We start from the raw sequence: 22,090 nt of genomic DNA, 5'->3' as shown, positions 1-22,090 counted from the left end.
ATGGAAAATATGCAGGACAGTTGCCCTCCATAATAGGGCTACTCCACAGAGCACTGTTAATTCCTGTTTAATCCCAAATTGCAAATCTGGCGTGTTTTAAAGCATCATAGTAATTTCTTCATCCATCTCTGTCACTCCTGAACAAACTTAATATACATAGTAGTCATGGCCATCATCAGCACCAGTTTTGAAATCAGGGTCAAATTTTTAAATGGTTCAAAAGTTTCATTCCAATTTGGAAATTCTGTGTCATTATGTGGTCACTTCATTGTCTTAAGCAGGGCTTTGAACCTGAATTATTTTACAACTGGTTCATCTGAAACAGAAACAGTATTTTGACATTTCTGGTTTTGGGTTCCACCCCAAAATTTACATTTCCAAAATAGCTAAAATAAAAATAAAAAAAATCATTCGCAAACCGGTTAATGACCAACCAGTTGTCAGATCTGCTCTTTATATGCAGGCCTGTTAGGAAACGGCTTGTTGGTTGGGGCCAATCTCTCACCGCCGCAACCTTGGCCGGATCAGGAGCGACGGAGTTGGAAGAGATGATGAACCCCAGGAAGGACAAAGAAGTGCGGTGGAACTCGCACTTCTCGCCCTTCACAAACAGCCGGTTCTCCAACAACCGCTGTAGGACCTGACGTACATGCTGGACATGAGTCTCAGGGTCCGGAGAAAAGATGAGTATGTCGTCTAGATATACGAAGACAAACCGATGCAGGAAGTCCCGCAAGACGTCATTAACCAACGCTTGGAACGTCGCGGGGGCGTTTGTGAGGCCGAACGGCGTGACCAGGTACTCAAAGTGACCTAACGGGGTGTTAAATGCCGTCTTCCACTCGTCTCCCTTCCGGATCCGAACCAAGTGGTACGCATTCCTAAGATCGAGTTTGGTGAATATTTGGGCTCCATGCAGGGGCGTGAACACCGAATCCAACAGAGGTAATGGGTATCGATTGCGAACCGTAATCTCGTTCAGCCCTCTGTAATCGATGCATGGATGGAGTCCGCCGTCCTTCTTACCCACAAAAAAGAAACCCGCGCCCATCGGGGAGGTGGAGTTCCGGATCAACCCGGCAGCTAAGGAGTCCCGGATGTAGGTCTCCATTGATTCGCGTTCCGGACGTGAGAGGTTGTACAGCCTGCTGGACGGATACTCAGCGCCCGGGATCAAATCGATGGCACAATCGTACGGTCGGTGCGGGGGAAGGGCGAGTGCCAGATCTTTGCTGAAGACGTCAGCAAGATCGTGGTACTCCTCCGGTACCGCCGTCAGATTGGGGGGGACTTTGATCTCCTCTTTAGCTGTCACACCGGGTGGAACCGAGGATCCTAAACACTCCCGGTGGCAGGTTTCGCTCCACTGCGTCACAACCCCAGACGGCCAATCAATCCGGGGATTGTGTTTCAACACCCATGGAAAACCCAAAATCACTCGGGAGGTTGAAGGTGTTACAAAAAACACAATCTCCTCCCTGTGATTCCCAGACACAACCAATGTCACGGGCTGTGTCTGGTGTGTGATTAATGGAAGAAGGGTGCCATCTAGTGCCCGTACCTTCAAAGGTGAAGGCAGAGCCACCAGAGGGAGCCCTACTTCCTTTGCCCATCTGCTGTCCAGCAGATTCCCTTCCGACCCCGTGTCTACGAGTGCTGGGGCGTGAAGGGTTAACTCCTCACTATGGATCGTGACTGGGATTTGTGCGGATCTATGGGGCTTCCCCGCGTGCGTGTTATGGCCCACCCTTAGCCCAGTTTCTAAGGACGGGCGTTGTAAGTTTGACCGTTTGGGGCAGTTCCTCTGTATATGACCACTAGAGCCACAGAAAAAACACTCCCCGCGGGCCAGCCTCCTTTGTCTGTCATTTGGTTTCACTTTGGCCCTGCTCGTGTCCATAGCTTCGTCAGTAGGGGGAGCTGTTGCCACACGGGGCCCTCTGGCTGGCCCTCTGGTCACGCCCCCTGCCCTGCTCCCGGTGTTCCTCTAAGCAGTTGTCTAAGCGTATAACCAGGTCGACAAGCCCGTCAAAATCCCGCGGTTCCTCCTTAGCCAGCAGATGCTCCTTCAGGACCGGAGACAGTCCGTTTATGAAGGCGGCGCGGAGTTCAACGGTATTCCAGCCGGACCTCGCAGCCGCGATGCGGAAGTCGACTGCATACTCGGCTGCACTCCGGCGCCCCTGTCTCATTGACAGTAGAACGCTCGAAGCGGTCTCGCCTCTGTTGGGATGATCAAAAACCTGTTTGAACTCCCTTACAAACCCAGCGTATGACGTTAGGAGCCATGAGTTCTGCTCCCAGAGTGCCGTAGCCCAGGCGTGTGCCTCTCCTCGAAGCAGATTAATGACATAAGCCACCCGGCTAGCGTCTGACGCGTACATGACGGGACGCTGTGCAAAGACGAGCGAACACTGCATTAGGAAGTCCGCGCACGTCTCGACACAACCTCCGTACGGCTCCGGAGGGCTTATGTATGCTTCAGGGGACGGTAGGGGAGGTCGTTGAACGACCAGTGGAACGTCTGTGTCTGACATGGGACCAGCAGGAGGAGGTGCTGCAGCAGCGCTTTGATCGCGCGCCTCCACCCTGGCGGTGAGAGCCTCCATCCTCCGATTGAGAATAACGTTCTGGTCGGTTACCAAATCCATCCGAGCAGTGAAAGCGGTTAGAATTTGCTGCAGCTCACCTAACACGCCTCCTGCTGGCGCCTGTGCAACTCGTTCTTCCATTGGCTGTTCAAGCTCTGGTTGACGCCCCTCGGGATCCATGACATTGGCCGAGAAATCCTGTTGGGAAGGTGTCGTGACACGGACCCACAACAGGGGGCGTTAATGAACGGACAATGGATAAGCCAAAAAGTAACAATTTAATGTTGTGAATCGCACAACGAAGTACAGACAATAACAATATTGTGGAATGTCAATTATACACAAGGTGACGTGTGGGCAGGCTCGAAGATAGAAGACGTCTGGCGAGAGAAGAGCCGGATCCCACACAGCTTCCACCACCAACGGATCTGAAGAACACCGGAGCTGCCAAGCCCTGCGCCCCAGGTGGCCACTGTCTTCAGCAGTCAGACCCAGTACTGCTGGCAGGGAACAGAAACAGTATTGATGAGTGTGAGTTCGCACACTCAGTAATCCCACAGTCTGTGTTCTTTTAGGAGGGAGCACCTCCACCTCCAATCACACACTCGTGCAGCTCCTGTCTAATCACTTATCTGGTTGGGGTGTGAAGCGAAGCCGTCGCTGATCATACCAAACGCCAATCCCACAGATAAGGAAAACACCACAGGAAAACGGCTGCAAAGAAGTTCAGATTATTACTCAATGTTTTAAGTCAGCAGAGAAAATTACCTGAATGGTAGCTGATTTCTCGGCGGGGAGGTGGAGTTGCAGTCCGGCTTTTATGGAGGATGACGTAGATGAGTGACAGCTGGTGTTGATGATGTGACAGCTGTCACTCCACTAGTTTCGGCGCCCTCTCGTGCTTGAAGCCCGCACTCCAAGCAGGGCGCCATCTGGTAGTGGTGGGCCAGCAGTACCTCCTCTTCAGCGGCCCACACAACAAGGACATTGGTTACCACAATCCCCAGGTCTTTCTCTTCTTTAACAAGTAATTCACTATTCTTCTCATATTGGTGAGAAGGACTTTTGTTATCTCCATGCAAGTGTTTACACTTCTCATTATTCAAACCTAGTACCCACTCAGCTGATCACATCAATAAACTATTCCAGTGTTCTTGAATTTGCTTTCCTGCTGTACCAGAGAGTATTCTTGTGCTTGGCGCTGTGTCACTTCCACTTAGCAATGATTTTACTTGATGAAAACAAATCATGTCAGCCAGATCTGTTCAGACAGCCAACTAGTCTACACGTCTTTTGCCGGCCTGCATGTTCCCACAAAGTCTTCTCACAGTTTTCCAGCTGGTGTTTGCCGTGGCTTATGACTACACAGACACCTTTGTTTTCACCGAGTAGCAAGTTGTCATGTGCGTTGCTAACCGGGAAGTAGGTTAAATGCCCAGATGACCGACCACAAGAAATGGGTGGTATATCTTCATATCAACTGCAAAAATCTTGTACTTTGTTGAAATGACAGATAAGTTATTCATGTGTGTGTCTCATAAAGAGCACCGGAACTTTGGGTTGCACCATTAGATATTCAGCTGTGTTGAATGAGTGCCATTGCTTCCTATCCCAAAGAAAATCTTCAAATCAGCTTTTCGCTCTCTGAGATATGATACTTTTGCAAGTAAAAAAAAAACATTCTTGCATCTCCTGGGAAACTCAACAAAATGAGATTTCAGTATCATTCACTTTAAAATGCTTTTAGTCACTAAACAACCTTTTTTGTAGACCATTATTAAATTGTGAGGATGGCTTCTGATATCCTTTAGATTCACATTCACTAAATCTATGCACAGTTCAACATTTAAATGATCTTTCACACAAATAATTGCTCCGTTCCTCTCATGTCATTGGTGTTGACTCTGAAATGATAACCTGGAATATTAATGAGAGAGTCAGTGGTTCAACATTAAATCTGTGACTTTAAGGTCATCACGTTTACTTCAAAGACTGTCAAAGTTAGTAGTCATACATTTAACCGTGTTCACTTGCACTTATTTACAGATATTTCTGTGACTTCATGAGATACAATGTGTGTGACTGAAGTCTGGAGAGTCTTTGAACTCTTTTAGCATTCTAAGTCTTTGGACCCTATTTAGTTCCATTGGAGATGAACCCCTAGTAGGACTTGAGTCAGGGTGCCAAGTAGTGCTTCTCTTCACTACTTTGAAGGATTATAATATTTGATTCACTGTCGTCATGCCTTCTGTTTAGTTCACTTCTGGCTTTCTGATGTACTGTAGCTCCCTTTGAGTCAGTGTCAAGTCTGGTCTTATAATCACTTTCTGTTGCCATGAAATGGTAGCACTTTTTTAAAGCATTTTGCATTATTTACCACTTTATTCTGGACCTCAAGGTGTTTGAATTTGACACATAGTATACCCGGTTTCCCATCACTTCTGCTTTTGCTGATCTTAAAACCACGTTGCTTTCTTCATTATATAAGGCTCAGTTCGTCACTTTGTTCTGTTAACTTATTGATGTCTGCAGGCTTCCTTTCCTGCTCAGTTGTGGGACAGATTTACTGATTAGTATATCCACTTCAATGTCTGACTCAGGAAATGTTGCATTTCCTTTTCTTTATCTCAGACTGCTCCTGTAAGCACTCATGCACTTGGGATTTAATCCATTTAATTCCCTGCTCTAAAGTGCTGATTCTGGATTTAGTATCACTCAGTTCAGTTACTAATTGTGTGATGTTTTCCAGAACCATATGATGGCATGCAGGAGGTCATTATCCTCAAGAGCACTGTATGTGATACTGCTGCTTATTCTAACAGGGAGTGGATCAGCTTTCACATGTTTCTGCTCAACTTTTAAATTTGTACAAACAACAGTGGATCCCACATTGCTAAACCTAACACAGTGCTTATAGATTACTAGTTACTATTTCAAAGTAATTAGTTACATTACAATATTACTGTCTCTGAATTGCACCTCCTCCAGCATTACGTTTGAGTTATTTTTACCAAAATAACTGCAGAAGTAGGACTTAGAATTATAAAATGCAGTTTACTGCAGCTCATTATACATCCAGTGGATGGCAGTGTGCTATAGCATAATGGCTGTAGGCTCTTAAGGCTACTAAAAATAATATAATTAATATACACTGAACAAAAATATAAACACAACACTTGTGTGTCAGGATCTGCCCCGGCCTGGGGTTCATGTCGGGGTTTACCCTCTATTCAGGTCTTGGCTTCCGCTGAGGATTTTACGGTTTTACTTTTCATATTAGTTTACGTTGTCATTTAAGTTTGGTTCTGTTTGTTTCTTTTCATCGTGTAATGCTTTTGTTACTGGTTTAATTCTGTTTATTATTTATTTGTGGTTTAGTCATTCATTGCATTACCTGTATTCTGTAGTCCCCGGTTTTGTTTTTTGCCTTTTTCTTAATCCAACACCTGTGTCTGAGAGTCTGCATATGCCTCATACAACCTTCAAGGTTGTAGGAGACACTGTGACACTATGGGTTTGAGCGGATTTACAGGAATTTACATAATGATGTAAATGAGTTTTTATTAATGTAGACTTTTTTCATGGGGAAAAAAGACACTGGCTTTGAGTGGATTTACAGGAATTTACACAACAATATGTGACTTTTTTACTATAAGGCCTGTTATTGATATTTTACCATGATTTTTCAAAATATTCTCCAAGCTTTAGCTATGGCTCCTTCAAGAGTCTTTTCAGTCTTCATGAATTTCATGTAGTTTAACTGTTCTGAGTTAATGCATAATTTGGTTTACAGTTAAAAGGAAAATCATTCTAGGTCCTACTTCCTTGTTATATTCTGTTATTTCAACATTATCATTGACAGTTTAAATGAAGGCTGAATCTAGGACCATTTAAATATGCACTTCTTTTGAGATTTTTTTCTTCCAGGAGATGCTGAAAATGTATCATGAGATACAAAATTAATTTGGTTTCTGGGGCCCCACGGGCCCTAGACCCTGGCTTGATCCCCTGCGAATTTTCCTCGGATTTCACAATTTCTTTTCACAGCCCTGCATATTCAATGGCATCTGACTGCTGATCAACTCTATGCAAAGATGTATTGCACTGGGTGAGGCAAATGGTGGTCACACCAGATACTGACTGGTTTTCTGACCCCCAGACACCCCCCCAAATAAATCAAAAGTGCATATTTCAGAGTGGCCTGTTATTGTGGCCAGCCTAAGGCACACCTGTGCAATAATCATGCTCTCTAATCAGCATCTTGATATGTCACACCTGTGCAATAATCATGCTCTCTAATCAGCATCTTGATATGTTACACCTGTGAGGTGGGATAGATTATCTCGGAAAAGGAGAAGCGCTCACTAACACAGATTTAGACAGATTTGTGAACAGTATTTACATCAGGTTGAGTGGACAGAGACGTCAGGACTCAGACTCACAGCTCTGTAGTTTAAGATTGTTTACTGGTTGGTAAAACAGGGTCTGGTGCACAAAAAAGCTGTCCAAGAGCAGCAAACAAATCAATGACATCAGGCGATAAGGCGTGGTCAAAAAAACAGGCAGGTGGTAAAAAACACAGAGTGGCAAGCAGGACTAGAAAAATACATGAACATAGCTGGAAGCGAAGTCATAAAGCACAATGATCTGTCAGAGAAGTAGTACAACCACTTACATATCCCCTGGTGATGAGCTACAGATTAGAAACAGGTGTGTGGAGAACTCCAGAACAGGGTGTGGCCCAGACAGAGTGCACCACCAAGCACAAAGCGAGACAGACAAGAAAGATGGGGAAAGACAAAGCCAAGCAGGAAAAACCCAGCAAGAGAAAACACACACAGAAAAACAAAACTAAACAAAGCAGAATAAAACAACCCAACATGATACAAAAGCTCAGATCATTACAAAATGAGAGACATAGGCCATTACTGAGGTATTACCTAGATTTGCAGAATTTGATATCTCAGTAGGTGTGCTGATGAAACTCATAACGTCTACAAAAATCACAACCTGCTTATTTGATCCTATACCAACAAAACTGTTTAAGGACCTGTGGCCCACTCTTGGGCCGACTGTGCTGGAAATAATCTCTCATTAACTTCTGGATCTGTTCCTAAATGTTTCAAATCTGCAGTGATTAAACCATTACTTAAGAAATCTAATCTTGAGGCTAGTGTGTTGAAAAACTAGAGGCCAATATCAAAGCTATCATTTTGCTCTAAAATTCTGCAAAAGTGGTTTCACGGCAGCTCGTGGACCACCTTACTGAGAATAATCTTTTTGAGCCACTGCAGTCTGCTTTTAGAAAATATCATTCCATGGAGACAGCTCTCACTAAAGTGGTGAATTATGTTCTGCTTGCAGTGGATTCAGACACCACTACAGTTCTGGTGCTGTTAGATCTCACTGCTGCGTTTGATACCTTGGATCATCATATTCTACTCGATAGGCTGGAGAATCATTTTGGGATTACTGGGAGTGCCCTTGCGTGGTTGACCTCATGCCTGACCAGTCGTTCTCACTGTGCTTTGTACAATAACACTACCTCTAACCTTAGCAGGGGCCTGTCTTAGGCCTCCTGCTTTTCTACCTTTATATAACACCCCTTGGGCACATATTGTGGCATTTTGGAATTACCTTTCACTGCTGTGCTGATGATACTCAGTTATACATGCTGACAATACGATGTCTAGAAACTTCCTATTTTTAAACTCTGAAAAGACTGAAATGATGGTTCTTGGTCCAGTGAGACATCGGCATCAATTTGACCAGTTAACACTCAGCCTAGGCTCATGTGTCATACATCATACTGACAAAGTGAGGAACCTTGGGGTAATTTTTGATTCTTCTTTGTCCTTTGGCCTCCATATTAGAAATATTAGTAGGACTGCTTTCTTCCACCTGCAAAATATAGCGAAGATTCGTCCCATCCTGTCTATGGCTGATGCTGAGACCCTAATCCATGCGTTCATCTCTTCTAGATTGGACTACTGCAATGTTCTATTTTCTGGTTTACCGCAGTCTAGCTTTAGGGGTCTCCAATTGGTTCAAAATGCTGCAGCCAGACTTTTGACACGAAGCAGAAAGTTCGACCACATTACACCCATTTTGGCATCTCTTCACTGGCTTCCTGTCCCAGTGAGATCAGATTTTCAGGTTCTGCTACTAACCTATAAAATTATTCATGGACTGGCACCTCCCTACCTAGCTGACCTAATTAAACCTTACGTACTGGCCTGGGCTTTACGTTCTCAGGGTGCAGGACTACTTTGTGTCCCTAGGGTGAATAAGAAGTCTGCGGGTCACAGAGCTTTCTCTTATCGTGCCCCTGTTCTGTGGAATGGTCTCCCTGCGTCAATAAAACAATCAGATTCTGTGGAGACTTTCAAGTCCAGACTTAAGACACACTTATTTTCCCTTTCATATGGCTAGCATACTGGTACAGTTTTGTTTTACGCTTTTTACTCTATTAATTCATGTTATTAGTAATTGGAGCGGGCCGCGGCCTCAACTTCACCTAAATTCTGGGTCTTTTAGTGAAGCTTAGGGCTAGTGGCCGGCTATCACCTTAGTATTTCTTCTGTTTTTCTTGTTGATTAATGCTGGCAAATTATACAGTATTTTTTGTCTTTCTGATGCCTGATTCTGTTTTTTCTCTGTTTAAGGTGCAGCTCCATCCAGAGATGGGAGTTGTGTTTGTGTTGGCGACCCTCCTGTCCTATGCACCAACAGCAGTTCTTGTATATTCGTCCGTGAATTGTTCTTTGTTTGTTTATTTCTGTAATTTATGTTTGTCGCATGGCCCAAGCAGAGAGTCACCCCTTTGAGTCTGGTCTGCTTGAGGTTTCTTCCTCAGAGGGCATTTTTCCTTACCACTGTTGCTCTGGGGGTTGGTAAGGTTAGACCTTACCTGTGTGAAGCGCCTTGAGGCAACTCTGTTGTGATTTGGCACTATATAATGGAAAATAAATTGAAAATTGAAATTGAAATTGACAACTGCTGGTAATCTTATCTAGGGTGACCAAACATCCTGTTTTCCCAGGACATGTCCTGTTTTTACATCCTGTCCTGGCCATCCTGTTTTGTTTTTAGAAAGTGATGTAAACGTCCTGGTTTTCATTATTTTTCATCTTTGGACATCGTTGATGAAACGTCTAGTATTATTTGAGTATGGGAGCTACTAATTGCCAGAACTATAGGTGGAATGGAACTGGAACAACTGGTAAGTTGGCAGAGTGGGTCATTTTTGCTTACATTACATGTAAGCAAATGCAAAACAAGTATTGATGAGATGAGCAGGTCTTACCATTAAACTAATCAAGTTATTTAGCCACTATATGAACCTTTAGGTCGGCATTAGAAGCACCAAACTCTTGACAGAACAGTGACAGAATGGCAGAACAGGTTGTGTGGTACCATCTAGTGTTAGTGAGGGTAAATTTTCCAATATGGCAATCTGCCATTCCAGTGATTTGAAAAGTGATAGGTTTATGCTTTGAACATGATGGGGGTGGGGGGGGGGGGGGGGGGGGGGACTTTCTACTTCGTATGATAACATTTTATTTCATTGTCTGGAGACTGGTTTTAATGTCTTGATATTGGTGATCAATACATGGAGCTTGGGAGGTAGGAGGCATAATAAGGTACTGTTCTGTCCATCGTTCCGTCAATTATATTATCATTCCGGTTCTGCCAACCAGTACCCTTTTTTGAGTATCTCATTTTGCTGGGCCGAGTGTCCTGGTTTTTGGTGATCAAAATATGGTCACCCTATCTTATCCACATAAAATCCTTAGAAGATTGCTTTGCGACAATGAGAAGCTGGATGTCTAACAACTTCCTGCTTTTAAATTCTGATAAGACTGAAATGATGGTTCTTGGTCCAGTGAGACATCGGCATCAATTTGACCAGCTAACGCTTAGCCTAGGCTCGTGTGTCATACATCACACTGACAAAGTGAGGAACCTTGGGGTAATTTTTGATCCTATGTTGTCCTTTGACCTCCACATTAGAAATATTACGAAGACTGCTTTCTTCCACCTGCGAAATATAGCGAAGGTTTGTCCCATCCTGTCTATGGCTGATGCTGAGACCCTGATTCATGCGTTTGTGTCTTCTAGATTGGACTACTGCAATGTTCTATTTTCTGGTTTACCGCAGTCCAGCACTATTGGTCTCCAGTTGGTTCAAAATGCTGCTGCCAGACCTTTGACACGAAGCAGAAAGTTTGAATACATTACACCCATTTTGGCATCTCTCACCTGTCCTGTCCTGTCCTGTGAGGGATCTTGACCTACCTTTTCTGGGTCAAATCAGTGAAGATTCAGATGTCAATCATGGTTTGAGTACCTGTCTCTCTGCTCTCCAATACCCATGTGCTGAGGTACTTGTCCTTTAGGACAGCTGTCTTTTCAGATAAGTCAGCAGTTTATAAATATCCCCAGTGAAATTGTCACCTAAAGTTTTTATTGAACTGTTTAAATTAAAGTTGGCTCTGTGAGGTTAACAGTTAACATTATATTTTGGCAACAAGAGTATTGCAGAAATATTCTTTCTCATCAAGCCAAATGATGTGTACTTGATAACACAAGTCAAGAAAAAACAAAATCCACAGACAATTCTGTATATTACATAACAATATGTGATACAGACCCAACATAGAGTCACTGTTATTTCTGCCCTTATTTTGCTGCGAATTGAAGTCAGCCGTCCCTCAGCATCAGGCTGCATTGTAACGTGTTTTGGCCAGAAAGCAAACATCAACACATATAGACATGCAATGTTCAATTCATTTCAGTTGTGGCACTGTCATATTCCTGAAACTTTTGATATCCATGATGAAAGGAGTTTGGAAGACGCATATAAAAATAACAGTATTGCAGTTGTAAAATAACGCATGTATAAATAAATCTTAGCTGCTGGGCACTGCAAAGTATAAGTGTTCATTACATGAAAGCGAGCAGAAGGTTGGCTGACAGCAAAAAATTCTTGTATGCAATGCAGTCTGGGCCAATTTTTGCTGATATGCGATATGGATAATTGACTGAGTCAGTCAGATTTGTGTCATATCAATCAGATAACTCTGGGTAAATGATTATCATGGTGTAACCTGTCTCTCATACCTGCTTTACCTTGCCGGTGGCTTCACAAACCCGGTCTTACAGATCCAAACTAAGGTGTGGAGTGTTTTTCGTGTTTGTTATTTAGAAATGAATTTTGGTAGATAATGAAGTGCATTGAAGAGCATATATGCAGTGGTTTGAACTTTAATTATGTACACGTGTAAAGTAAGACCTATTCTCAAATTCATGAAAGCTTGATGAATTTGTGGTCATAGAGCTTGAACAAATGTTGAAGTCCTCATGACCACTTGAAAATGGGTATGGATAGATTTTGATTTTGTTAGTTGTCAAGCACGCGTTACGAAAGAACAACAACAACAACAAAAAGAAAAATTACATTGATATTACAGCAAGTCAGCGCAATTAATCCCCCTGCGTCAATAAAACAATCAGATTCTGTGGAGACTTTCAAGTCCAGACTTAAGACACACTTATTTTCCCTTTCATATGGCTAGCATACTGGTACAGTTTTGTTTTACGCTTTTTACTCTATTAATTCATGTTATTAGTAATTGGAGCGGGCCGCGGCCTCAACTTCACCTAAATTCTGGGTCTTTTAGTGAAGCTTAGGGTTAGCGGCCGGCGATCACCTTAGTATTTCTTCTGTTTTTCTTGTTGATTAATGATATTACAGCAAGTCAGCGCAATTAATCCCCCCCCCCCCCCCCACACACACACCCCCAAGTTTTACCACTGTAACTCAAAAAGACAAGTGATTTTCTAGAGCTTGTGGTATAAAACAAACAACTGTTTTGACAAAACTGAATAACCTGCTGTTCCAGCTTATATATTATTTGATAACATTTTAAATCTCTAAAACTGAAACTTGATTTTTCTAGCTGTCTGGCCTATTGCTTTTCACAGTCCAAGTATCTCCATGATTTCTATTTATGGCGTGCATCCATCTAACATGATGTTTTTGATCTTTATGTCACAACCTTTATTATTGTTAGTATTATATAATTTACTTTTCTCTTATTCAGATGCTATGGTAGGTAAATGATTGCAGAAAATGCTGATTCATTGTTTTTGGCAAAGTTAGAAGTCAGGAGTTGAAAGGTTCATTACTGTTGTTCTTTGAGACCTTTATCTCTGTGTGTTTTGTTGTTTCATCTGCTTTTTTCTTTTGTATCTGCAGGGTGAATGTTTGTGGAGGGCAGTGCTGTCATGGATGGAGTAAAGCTCAGGGATCACAGCGGTGCACAAAGCGTGAGTCCACACTAAAAATCTCATAATGATAGACTTCTCACATGCTTTATTTTATTTTATTTTTTTACTTACAGTTTGTTCACTACACATGGCAATATTTCTTAAATTCAGAGGTATTGTAGTAGTTGCTGCTATGGGTTTTTAACTTTGAAAAACAAAAACCCTTCAGCATTGTATTACAAATGAGTGTAGCAAGGAGGCTGGCGCTTCCTTAAATGACCTGCCATCCATACATAAAAACAGAGCCATTAAAAAGGCATGGTCGATCCTGGATGATGCCAGTCACCCCTTGCACCCAGAGTTCAAAATGCTTCTGTCTGGTCGTAGATTTGTGTCTAAGAGATGTAAGACCAATAGGTACAAGAACTCTTTAATGCCCACTGTTGCTAGTGTTATAAACACAATCACGAGTTTTTTTTTTTAATTAGTTTTGTTCCGTATTGTTTTATGTTGTGTTATTATGCCCACTGTCTGGTGAGTTTTCATGCTATACTTATGATCATGTTGTGTTTAAGTCTATGTATGTACACTCAACAAAAATATAAACGCAACACTTTTGGTTTTGCTCCCATTTTGTATGAGATGAACTCAAAGATCTAAAACTTTTTCCACATACACAATATCACCATTTTCCTCAAATATTGTTCACAAACCAGTCTAAATCTGTGATAGTGAGCACTTCTCCTTTGCTGAGATAATCCATCCCACCTCACAGGTGTGCCATACCAAGATGCTGATTAGACACCATGATTAATGCACAGGTGTGCCTTAGCCTCCCACAATAAAAGGCCACTCTGAAAGGTGCAGTTTTGTTTTATTGGGGGGGGGATACCAGTCAGTATCTGGTGTGACCACCATTTGCCCCATGCAGTGCAACACATCTCCTTCGCATAGAGTTGATCAGGTTGTCAATTGTGGCCTGTGGAATGTTGGTCCACTCCTCTTCAATGGCTGTGCGAAGTTTCTGGATATTGGCAGGAACTGGTACACGCTGTTGTATACGCCGGTCCAGAGCATCCCAAACATGCTCAATGGGTGACATGTCCGGTGAGTATGCTGGCCATGCAAGAACTGGGACATTTTCAACTTCCAAGAATTGTGTACAGATCCTTGCAACATGGGGCCGTGCATTATCCTGCTGCAACATAAGGTAATGTTCTTGGATGTATGGCACAATGGGCCTCAGGATCTCGTCACGGTATCTCTGTGCATTCAAAATGCCATCAATAAAATGCACCTGTGTTCGTCTATAACAGACGCCTTCCCATACCATAACCCCACCGCCACCATGGGCCACTCGATCCACAACATTGACATCAGAAAACCGCTCACCCACATGACGCCACACACGCTGTCTGCCATCTGCCCTGGACAGTGTGAACCGGGATTCATCCGTGAAGAGAACACCTCTCCAACGTGCCAAACGCCAGCAAATGTGAGCATTTGCCCACTCAAGTCGGTTACGACGATGAACTGGAGTCAGGTCGAGACCCCGATGAGGACGACGAGCATGCAGATGAGCTTCCCTGAGATGGTTTCTGACAGTTTGTGCAGAAATTCTTTGGTTATGCAAACCGATTGTTTCAGCAGCTGTCCGAGTGGCTGGTCTCAGACGATCTTGGAGGTGAACATGCTGGATGTGGAGGTCCTGGGCTGGTGTGGTTACACGTGGTCTGCGGTTGTGAGGCTGGTTGGATGTACTGCCAAATTCTCTGAAACGCCTTTGGAGACGGCTTATGGTAGAGAAATGAACATTCAATACACGAGCAACAGCTCTGGTTAACATTCCTGCTGTCAGCATGCCAATTGCACGCTCCCTCAAATCTTGCGACATCTGTGGCATTGTGCTGTGTGATAAAACTGCACCTTTCAGAGTGGCCTTTTATTGTGGGCAGTCTAAGGCACACCTGTGCACTAATCATGGTGTCTAATCAGCATCTTGATATGGCACACCTGTGAGGTGGGATGGATTATCTCAGCAAAGGAGAAGTGCTCACTATCACAGATTTAGACTGGTTTGTGAACAATATTTGGGGAAATGGTGATACTGTGTATGTGGAAAAAGTTTTAGATCTTTGAGTTCATGTCATACAAAATGGGAGCAAAATCAAAAGTGTTGCGTTTTTGTTGAGTGTATGAATGTGTTCTCTCTGCTGACTACACAACAAATTGCCCCAATGGGGATAATAAAGACACCTTGATAGTTTCTGAAGGTGCCTTGACACTTGCACAACTTTGATCCACGCAGTTGCACGCACATCGTCGTGACGAGCCCATCCGCTGTGTTCCCAACTGGACGCTGTGCTTTGTTCCACTGGCTGCCATGCGTTGTGCGCTGAACACTGTGTATATAAAATAATTATTTCGTAGCGGTTTAATCATTTTCTCTTCGAGTTGACTGTTGAAAACAGCTCTAATTGCTTCTGGAATCACAGAGGACCGCTCCAGCAGCAGCTTTTCTCACGTGCACACGTGCACACTGAAGGAGGTGGAGAAAGCATTTGGAACCGTCTAAAAAGGTAATTATTTGTCATGTTTACATTGCAGTGGCTTGGTAAAACAGTTGCATGATTTTCCCTTCTTGTGTGCAGCTGTAAAAGTATGTTTATGATGGATTTAACATCTCGTTATAGTCATTCAGACGAGCTGCGCTCTGATGTGGTGCACTGACGCTGACTTTCACTCACACAAAGTGTTTTTTAATTGTTTGCGTAATGTTCATGTGAAGTTCATGTCATTAATGCGTGATGGAGATTTTGAACATTTCAAAATTTTCTGTGCACACTTGCACGAAGCTGCGCACAGTTTACACTGCTTTACAATGAGTTTGAGATGAGTTTATTCTCGTGCATGGCAGAGTGCGCGGATCAAAGTTGTGCAAGTGCCAGGGGGCCTTTATACTGAAACAACCCGTTCATGTTTTTGAACAGAGGGATGAAGAAGGGTCAAGTAAAATTGGTGCCAAGCAAACAAACAACAATGAAGGATTTCCATTATAATACAGATAGTCGTAAGTGCTTCAGTTAGCATTTATTGTTAGCTTAATGTTATGATACTTTGTTTGAAAGCATTAGAAAATGCCTGCTTATCAAAAAACATGCACATTACATTTGCATAAAATGTAATACTAGTATATTGATTTGTCTGACTAATAGTGCAGAGCCTAAATATACAAAATTTGAATGATTTAAACACTGATATGACACCTTCTAAAAAGTGAAGCCAAATTGTCTTTACTCCCACTTAGTGCTTATTTATAGGCTATTAACTACATATCCTCCATGCAGTTGTCGAGACATGGCTCAGAATAGAAATTCAAACTGCGTAACAGTCTTGGTTGGAAACATTGACACCCCTGTATTTTAAATATAGAATTGAAAATATTTTCAGAAATAAATGCAAATCATTTAAATAATAATAATAATAATAATAATAAAATAAGTTAAACTGTCCAAAATCTTTGAATACCAATGAAAATGCTTTCATACTGTGAAATAAAAAAATACAGACATAAAATGTTTATTCAGCTCGGTTATTGGCAACCTTTGACTAATTTTACCCGTCAAGACTAAGGCTTGAAACCTCAAAGCCAAGACAAATACAGAAAGAAAGAAAATAAACCATAAAAAGACAGAAGTTTATACAAAAAACAAAGAACATGGACTTGGTATGGTATGATGCAAGTTCAAGAACAGCACCTGTGATATCATGATATCCAAACTTGAATTATGGAGCAAGTGACAGTATTTTTGAAAATGTAACTATTTTTATCTCAAATGTGGGTAAGTAGTGTCCTGTTTATTCAAATTTCAGAACCTTAAAAAGAAATTCTCAGATTTTTTTAAACTGGGTCCTATTTATTTCTTTTTTTCGGGGGTGGGGTGGAGGGAGGGACGGAGACGTAAAATTTTCCATTTGAAACAAAACCCATGAAAATTGGTCTGGCATTGAATTGGAATGGTAACACTGCTAAGTGTTAGCAATCCAAGTAAACTGCTTCTTGTTGCTACGGCATAGATGAGTGTCATTACAGTTTTCTGCTTGAGTGGGCATGTTTAGTTCAGTAAATTGAAAGAAACATTTTAAAGTGACTGTCAGTGATGGAAAGAAAGTGTTTATTTAGAGGTTTTTCCACTTGCCCAAAAGTCTTACATTGCCAAGCTGTTTCACCTTGACCGTGTTTGTGTTCTACTCAGTATTGAACTGATTATCATCATTTTTGTCCCACATGAAAAATCTGAGTGCAAAAACATATAAAAAATAGGTCCCCGGAATCTCCTTTATGGCAAATGATTGCTTATGATCACGGAATTTAATGACAGAAGTCTTTGACCATAATTTTACAAAATTGCCAAAAAAAAAAAAAAAAAAAAAAAAAGATTTGAAAAATTGGAAACCTCCTCAGAAAGACACATCGCTGAAAATGCATTTCTGCCAAGTTACAAACTGTACTTCTGCATCTTTTATTAGAGATGGGCACAATCTCATCCAGTATCTCTATCGAGTCTGATATTTATTTTATTCATATATCAGAGGGACAGGACTGAGCCATGAACCCATTCAAGGTATAGCCACATCATCAAATGAATACATGATGTGGTGAGCCTACTTTGCTTTTGAATTGCCAGGGTGGTGAACGTAAAAAGTAACCTTAATAAAAATTTGAGTAGTAATAGTGACAAAATGATCATTATGTCCTTTTCTTATCTCCTGGCATGAAATACGGAGGGATATAGCAATCATCATGTCCATCCATCCATTTTTGCTTGTTAGCGTAATACCTCAAGAACCAGTTAACCCATTTCATTCATATTTAGCATAAAGGTGTACTTGGGTGATCCCCCAATTTCAAGGTCACAGTGAGATATTCGCGATATTGCTACCCTTGTTAGCGTGACATTGGAAGAACAAGTTGATAATTTAATTCACATTTAGTGCAAAGGTGTACTTGGGTGATCCCCTGACACCAGTCGATTACGGCTTTGTGGGGACTGGGGGATATATCATCTCCTGATGTCTCTTAGTTGATGAGCAGATGCACTATGAATTTGATTTTCAAAGACCTTTACACACTGCACTGCAGCTTAAAAAAAAACTTAATTCAGATGCCGCTGCCTGACAGAAAAAAATCAATCATTGTAAACACTGGGTGTACAGTATTTAATAAATTAACAGTTGGTGTAAAAGGGTAAAATGTATCAGATTCTGTGCGTAAAAGATGAACCGCAATTCTTCCCTTTTTTTGCACTGAGCACAAAGGTGTTTTTACTGATCAGTAATATCTGTTATTTATGATGAAGTCATTTTCACCTTTAGGCAGAAATAAATTTAATGAATGAAAATGTTGTGGTGCTGGAGGATTGAAACCTACCATCCCTGATTCTCAAGACCAGGCACCTAAGTTGCCTAAGTGACTTTACTCTAGTCTACTCCTCTCTCTCTCTTCTTTTTTTTTTTTTTTTAGATATTTAGATATACCTTAATATACACTAGTAAAGTTCTACCTTAGAATTGGAATGTATTATAGAAGACATACCTTACTGATTTTTCATGAACATTCAGTTAATTACTTTCATACACACTGCGTGTCACGCTGCCTTCATCTGCAGTAAAAACATGCACAGGCAAGACAAATGCACATGCGCACACGGATATAGGAGAAGTCAGCCTGATGCGAACTCAGCCCCGGGTGTGACCTTGGCCTTGGGCTAACCCTAATTCATACCTAACAATAACCCAGGCTGAGGTTTCCTGGGGGCTGAGTTCTCTTGTTACTGCTCACACAAGACAGATGCACACATCTACAAGTAGAACACAGACACACAGAGACACACACACACAAACACACACACACATGCCCACCTCAGTGTGACAGGATTAGGATTCATCGTCTGTACAAAAAGTCCTGCGTCCTCAATTGGCAGAGTGCAGTTTAATTATTCACCAGTTTGGTATAAGTATGAGGTCTGTGATGAAAAAAGCGGTCCTTTTTATTTTTTTCAAAAAATAAATGGATTTGATTCATATGTTTTTACGTCAGACAAGCTTGAACCCTCGTGCGCATGCGTGAGTTTTTTCACGCGTGTCGGTGACGTCATTCGCCTGTGGGCAGGCCTTGAGTGAGGAGTGCTCCACCCTGCCCGTCGGAATCTCTTTGTCTGAATAGCCGCTGCGGACGGCGCGCGTTGCTTTATCAACATTTTTTCTGGACCTGTGAGGGATATCCGAGTGGACACTATTCGAGAAATTAAGATGGTTTTCGGTGAAAAGTTTAACGGCTGATGAGAGATTATGGGGTGTTTCTGTCGCTGTAAGGACTTCCCACGGAGCGGGACGTCGCGCAGCGGGACGTCGCGCAGCGCTTCCACGCGCCGTCGTCGGCCTGTTTCGACCTGAAAACATCCTAATTTAAGGCTTAATTCACCCAGGACGTCGTGAGAGAACAGAGAAGATTCAGAACAGGCCGGCATGAGGACTTTATGCGGACATTCCACTGTTTAAGGACATTTTTTAATGAAAGACATGCGTGCAAATTCGCCGAGTCGTCACGGAAACGACTTGGCGAATCTGTGTGCGCCGCGACAGGAAAAACACCTCCGTGTTGAAAACCATTTGTAAATTCAGGCGGCTTTTGATGGCTTTCAACAAGTGAGTAACTGAGAAATTGTTTAACAGCTTGGGCATGTTCCAACTTGCCCGTTAAGGTTTCCAACGGAGGTGTTTTTCCTGTCGCGACCCCCCGCGGTCGGGTCCGGCCCGACATGCGACTCTGCCCGCACGTTCTTTCATTACAAAATGTCCGTTAACAATGGAATGTCCGAATAAACTCCTTATGCCGACTTCTTCTGAAAGTTCTCTGTTCTCTGACGACTTACTGGGTCAACAGAGCCTGAAATGTGGAAGTTTTCAACTTGAAACAGCGAGATGTTGCCGCCTCGAAGCGCAGATCGCCGTCAGGCACTGTGGGCCGTCCTTAAAGCGACACTACCAGACCAAAATCTCTTATCAGCCGTTAAAATTTTTACCGAAAACCAGCTGAATTTATCGAATGGTGTCCACTCAGTTGTGCCTTACATTTTTTGAAAAATTTTTTATCAAACAAAGCAGCAGTCTCTGAGCCATTCCTAAACAATGAAAAAACGACGAGAGGGTGGGCCACTCCTCACTCAAAGACTGCCCACAGGCGAATGACGTAACCGACAGGCGTGAAAAAACTCTTGCATGCCCACGAGGGTTCAAGCATGTCTGATGTAATCACATGTGATTCAAATCCATATGGTTTTTGAAAAAAATAATAAGGTCCGTTACTTTTATCACAGACCTCGTATTGTGAGAACATTAACAGTCTGAATAAGCTCAGATGGTTTGTGCATGTGGGTGCTGAGTACAGACACACAGCACTTTCAGCTTGTAAAACTCCAGGGATGGATCTAACTTCAAGTGAAGTGTGTGTGGAGGGGGGGTGACTTGACTCCACCTGGAATATTTAAAAAATCTGAAGCCATTTCCCTGCATGAATCATGCAAGTCTGCCTTTTTTGGGAGTGGGGGGTTGGGTGTTGGGATTCTGGAAAGGCCACGGTGACAGCCACTGAGAGAGGCACAATGACGTCACTGGCTGGTCTCTCTCTGGCTGCTAATCCACCGTCGTGGAATCCGATCCGAAACTGCTGCATTTCTGTGTAAATTTAACATGTATCTCATACAGTAGTGTTCAGAATAATAGTAGTGCTATGTGACTAAAAAGATTAATCCAGGTTTTGAGTATATTTCTTATTGTTACATGGGAAACAAGGTACCAGTAGATTCAGTAGATTCTCACAAATCCAACAAGACCAAGCATTCATGATATGCACACTCTTAAGGCTATGAAATTGGGCTATTAGTAAAAAAAAAAAAAAAAAAAAAGTAGAAAAGGGGGTGTTCACAATAATAGTAGTGTGGCATTCAGTCAGTGAGTTCGTCAATTTTGTGGAACAAACAGGTGTGAATCAGGTGTCCCCTATGTAAAGATGAAGCCGACACCTGTTGAACATGCTTTTCTCTTTGAAAGCATGAGGAAAATGGGTCGTTCAAGACATTGTTCAGAAGAACAGCATAGTTTGATTAAAAAGTTGATTGGAGAGGGGAAAACTTATACGCAGGTGCAAATAATTATAGGCTGTTCATCTACAATGATCTCCAGTGCTTTAAAATGGACAAAAAACCAGAGACGCGTGGAAGAAAACAACCATCAAAATTGATAGAAGAATAACCAGAATGGCAAAGGCTCACCCATTGATCAGCTCCAGGATGATCAAAGACAGTCTGGAGTTACCTGTAAGTGTTGTGACAGTTAGAAGATGCCTGTGTGAAGCTAATTTTATTTGTTAAATAAAAGACGTGCAGAAGAGGTTACAATTTGCCAAAGAACACATCAACTGGTCTAAAGAGAAATGGAGGAATATTTTGTGGACTGATGAGAGTAAAATTGTTCTTTTTGGGTCCAAGGGCTGCAGTTTGTGAGACAACCCCCAAACTCTGAATTCAAGCCACAGTTCACAGTGAAGACAGTGAAGCATGGTGGTGCAAGCATCATGATATGGGCATGTTTCTCCTACTATGGTGTTGGGCCTATATATTGCATACCAGGTATCATGGATCAGTTTGGATATATCAAAATACTTGAAGAGGTCATGTTGCCTTATGCTGAAGAGGACATGCCCTTGAAATGGGTGTTTCAACAAGATAATGACCCCAAGCACACTAGTAAACGAGCAAAATCTTAGTTCCAAACCAACAAAATGAATGCCTCGCAGATGTGAAGAAACCATGAAAAACTGTGGTTATACAACTAAATACTAGTTTAGTGATTCACAGAATTGCTAAAAAAGCAGTTTGGACATAATAGTTTTGAGTTTGTAGCGTCAACAGCAGATGCTACTATTATTGTGAACACCCCCTTTTCTACTTTTTTTACTAATAGCCCAATTTCATAGCCTTAAGAGTGTGCATATCATGAATGCTTGGTCTTGTTGGATTTGTGAGAATCTACTGGTACCTTGTTTCCCATGTAACAATAAGAAATATACTCAAAACCTGGATTCATCTTTAGTCACACAGCACTACTATTATTCTGAACACTACTGTATATCATGTAAAGTAGGGGTGGGCAACCTTGTTCCAGAA

General features: G+C 42.2%; 1 protein-coding gene across 1 annotated transcript in view; it reads left to right on the top strand.

Moving 5' to 3' along the window:
* ltbp1 (latent transforming growth factor beta binding protein 1) overlaps positions 1 to 22,090 on the top strand; it is a 440,667-nt gene that overhangs the window by 37,811 nt on the left and 380,766 nt on the right. Inside the window, 1 exon segment of the mRNA XM_034184166.1 lies at positions 12,853 to 12,923. Coding sequence (XP_034040057.1) covers positions 12,853 to 12,923 — 71 coding nt within the window.

The sequence above is a fragment of the Thalassophryne amazonica genome, chromosome 13 (assembly GCF_902500255.1).
Source record: "Thalassophryne amazonica chromosome 13, fThaAma1.1, whole genome shotgun sequence".
In the NCBI taxonomy this organism is placed as follows: Eukaryota; Metazoa; Chordata; class Actinopteri; order Batrachoidiformes; family Batrachoididae; genus Thalassophryne; species Thalassophryne amazonica.
This window is presented reverse-complemented; position numbering and strand designations above follow the sequence as displayed.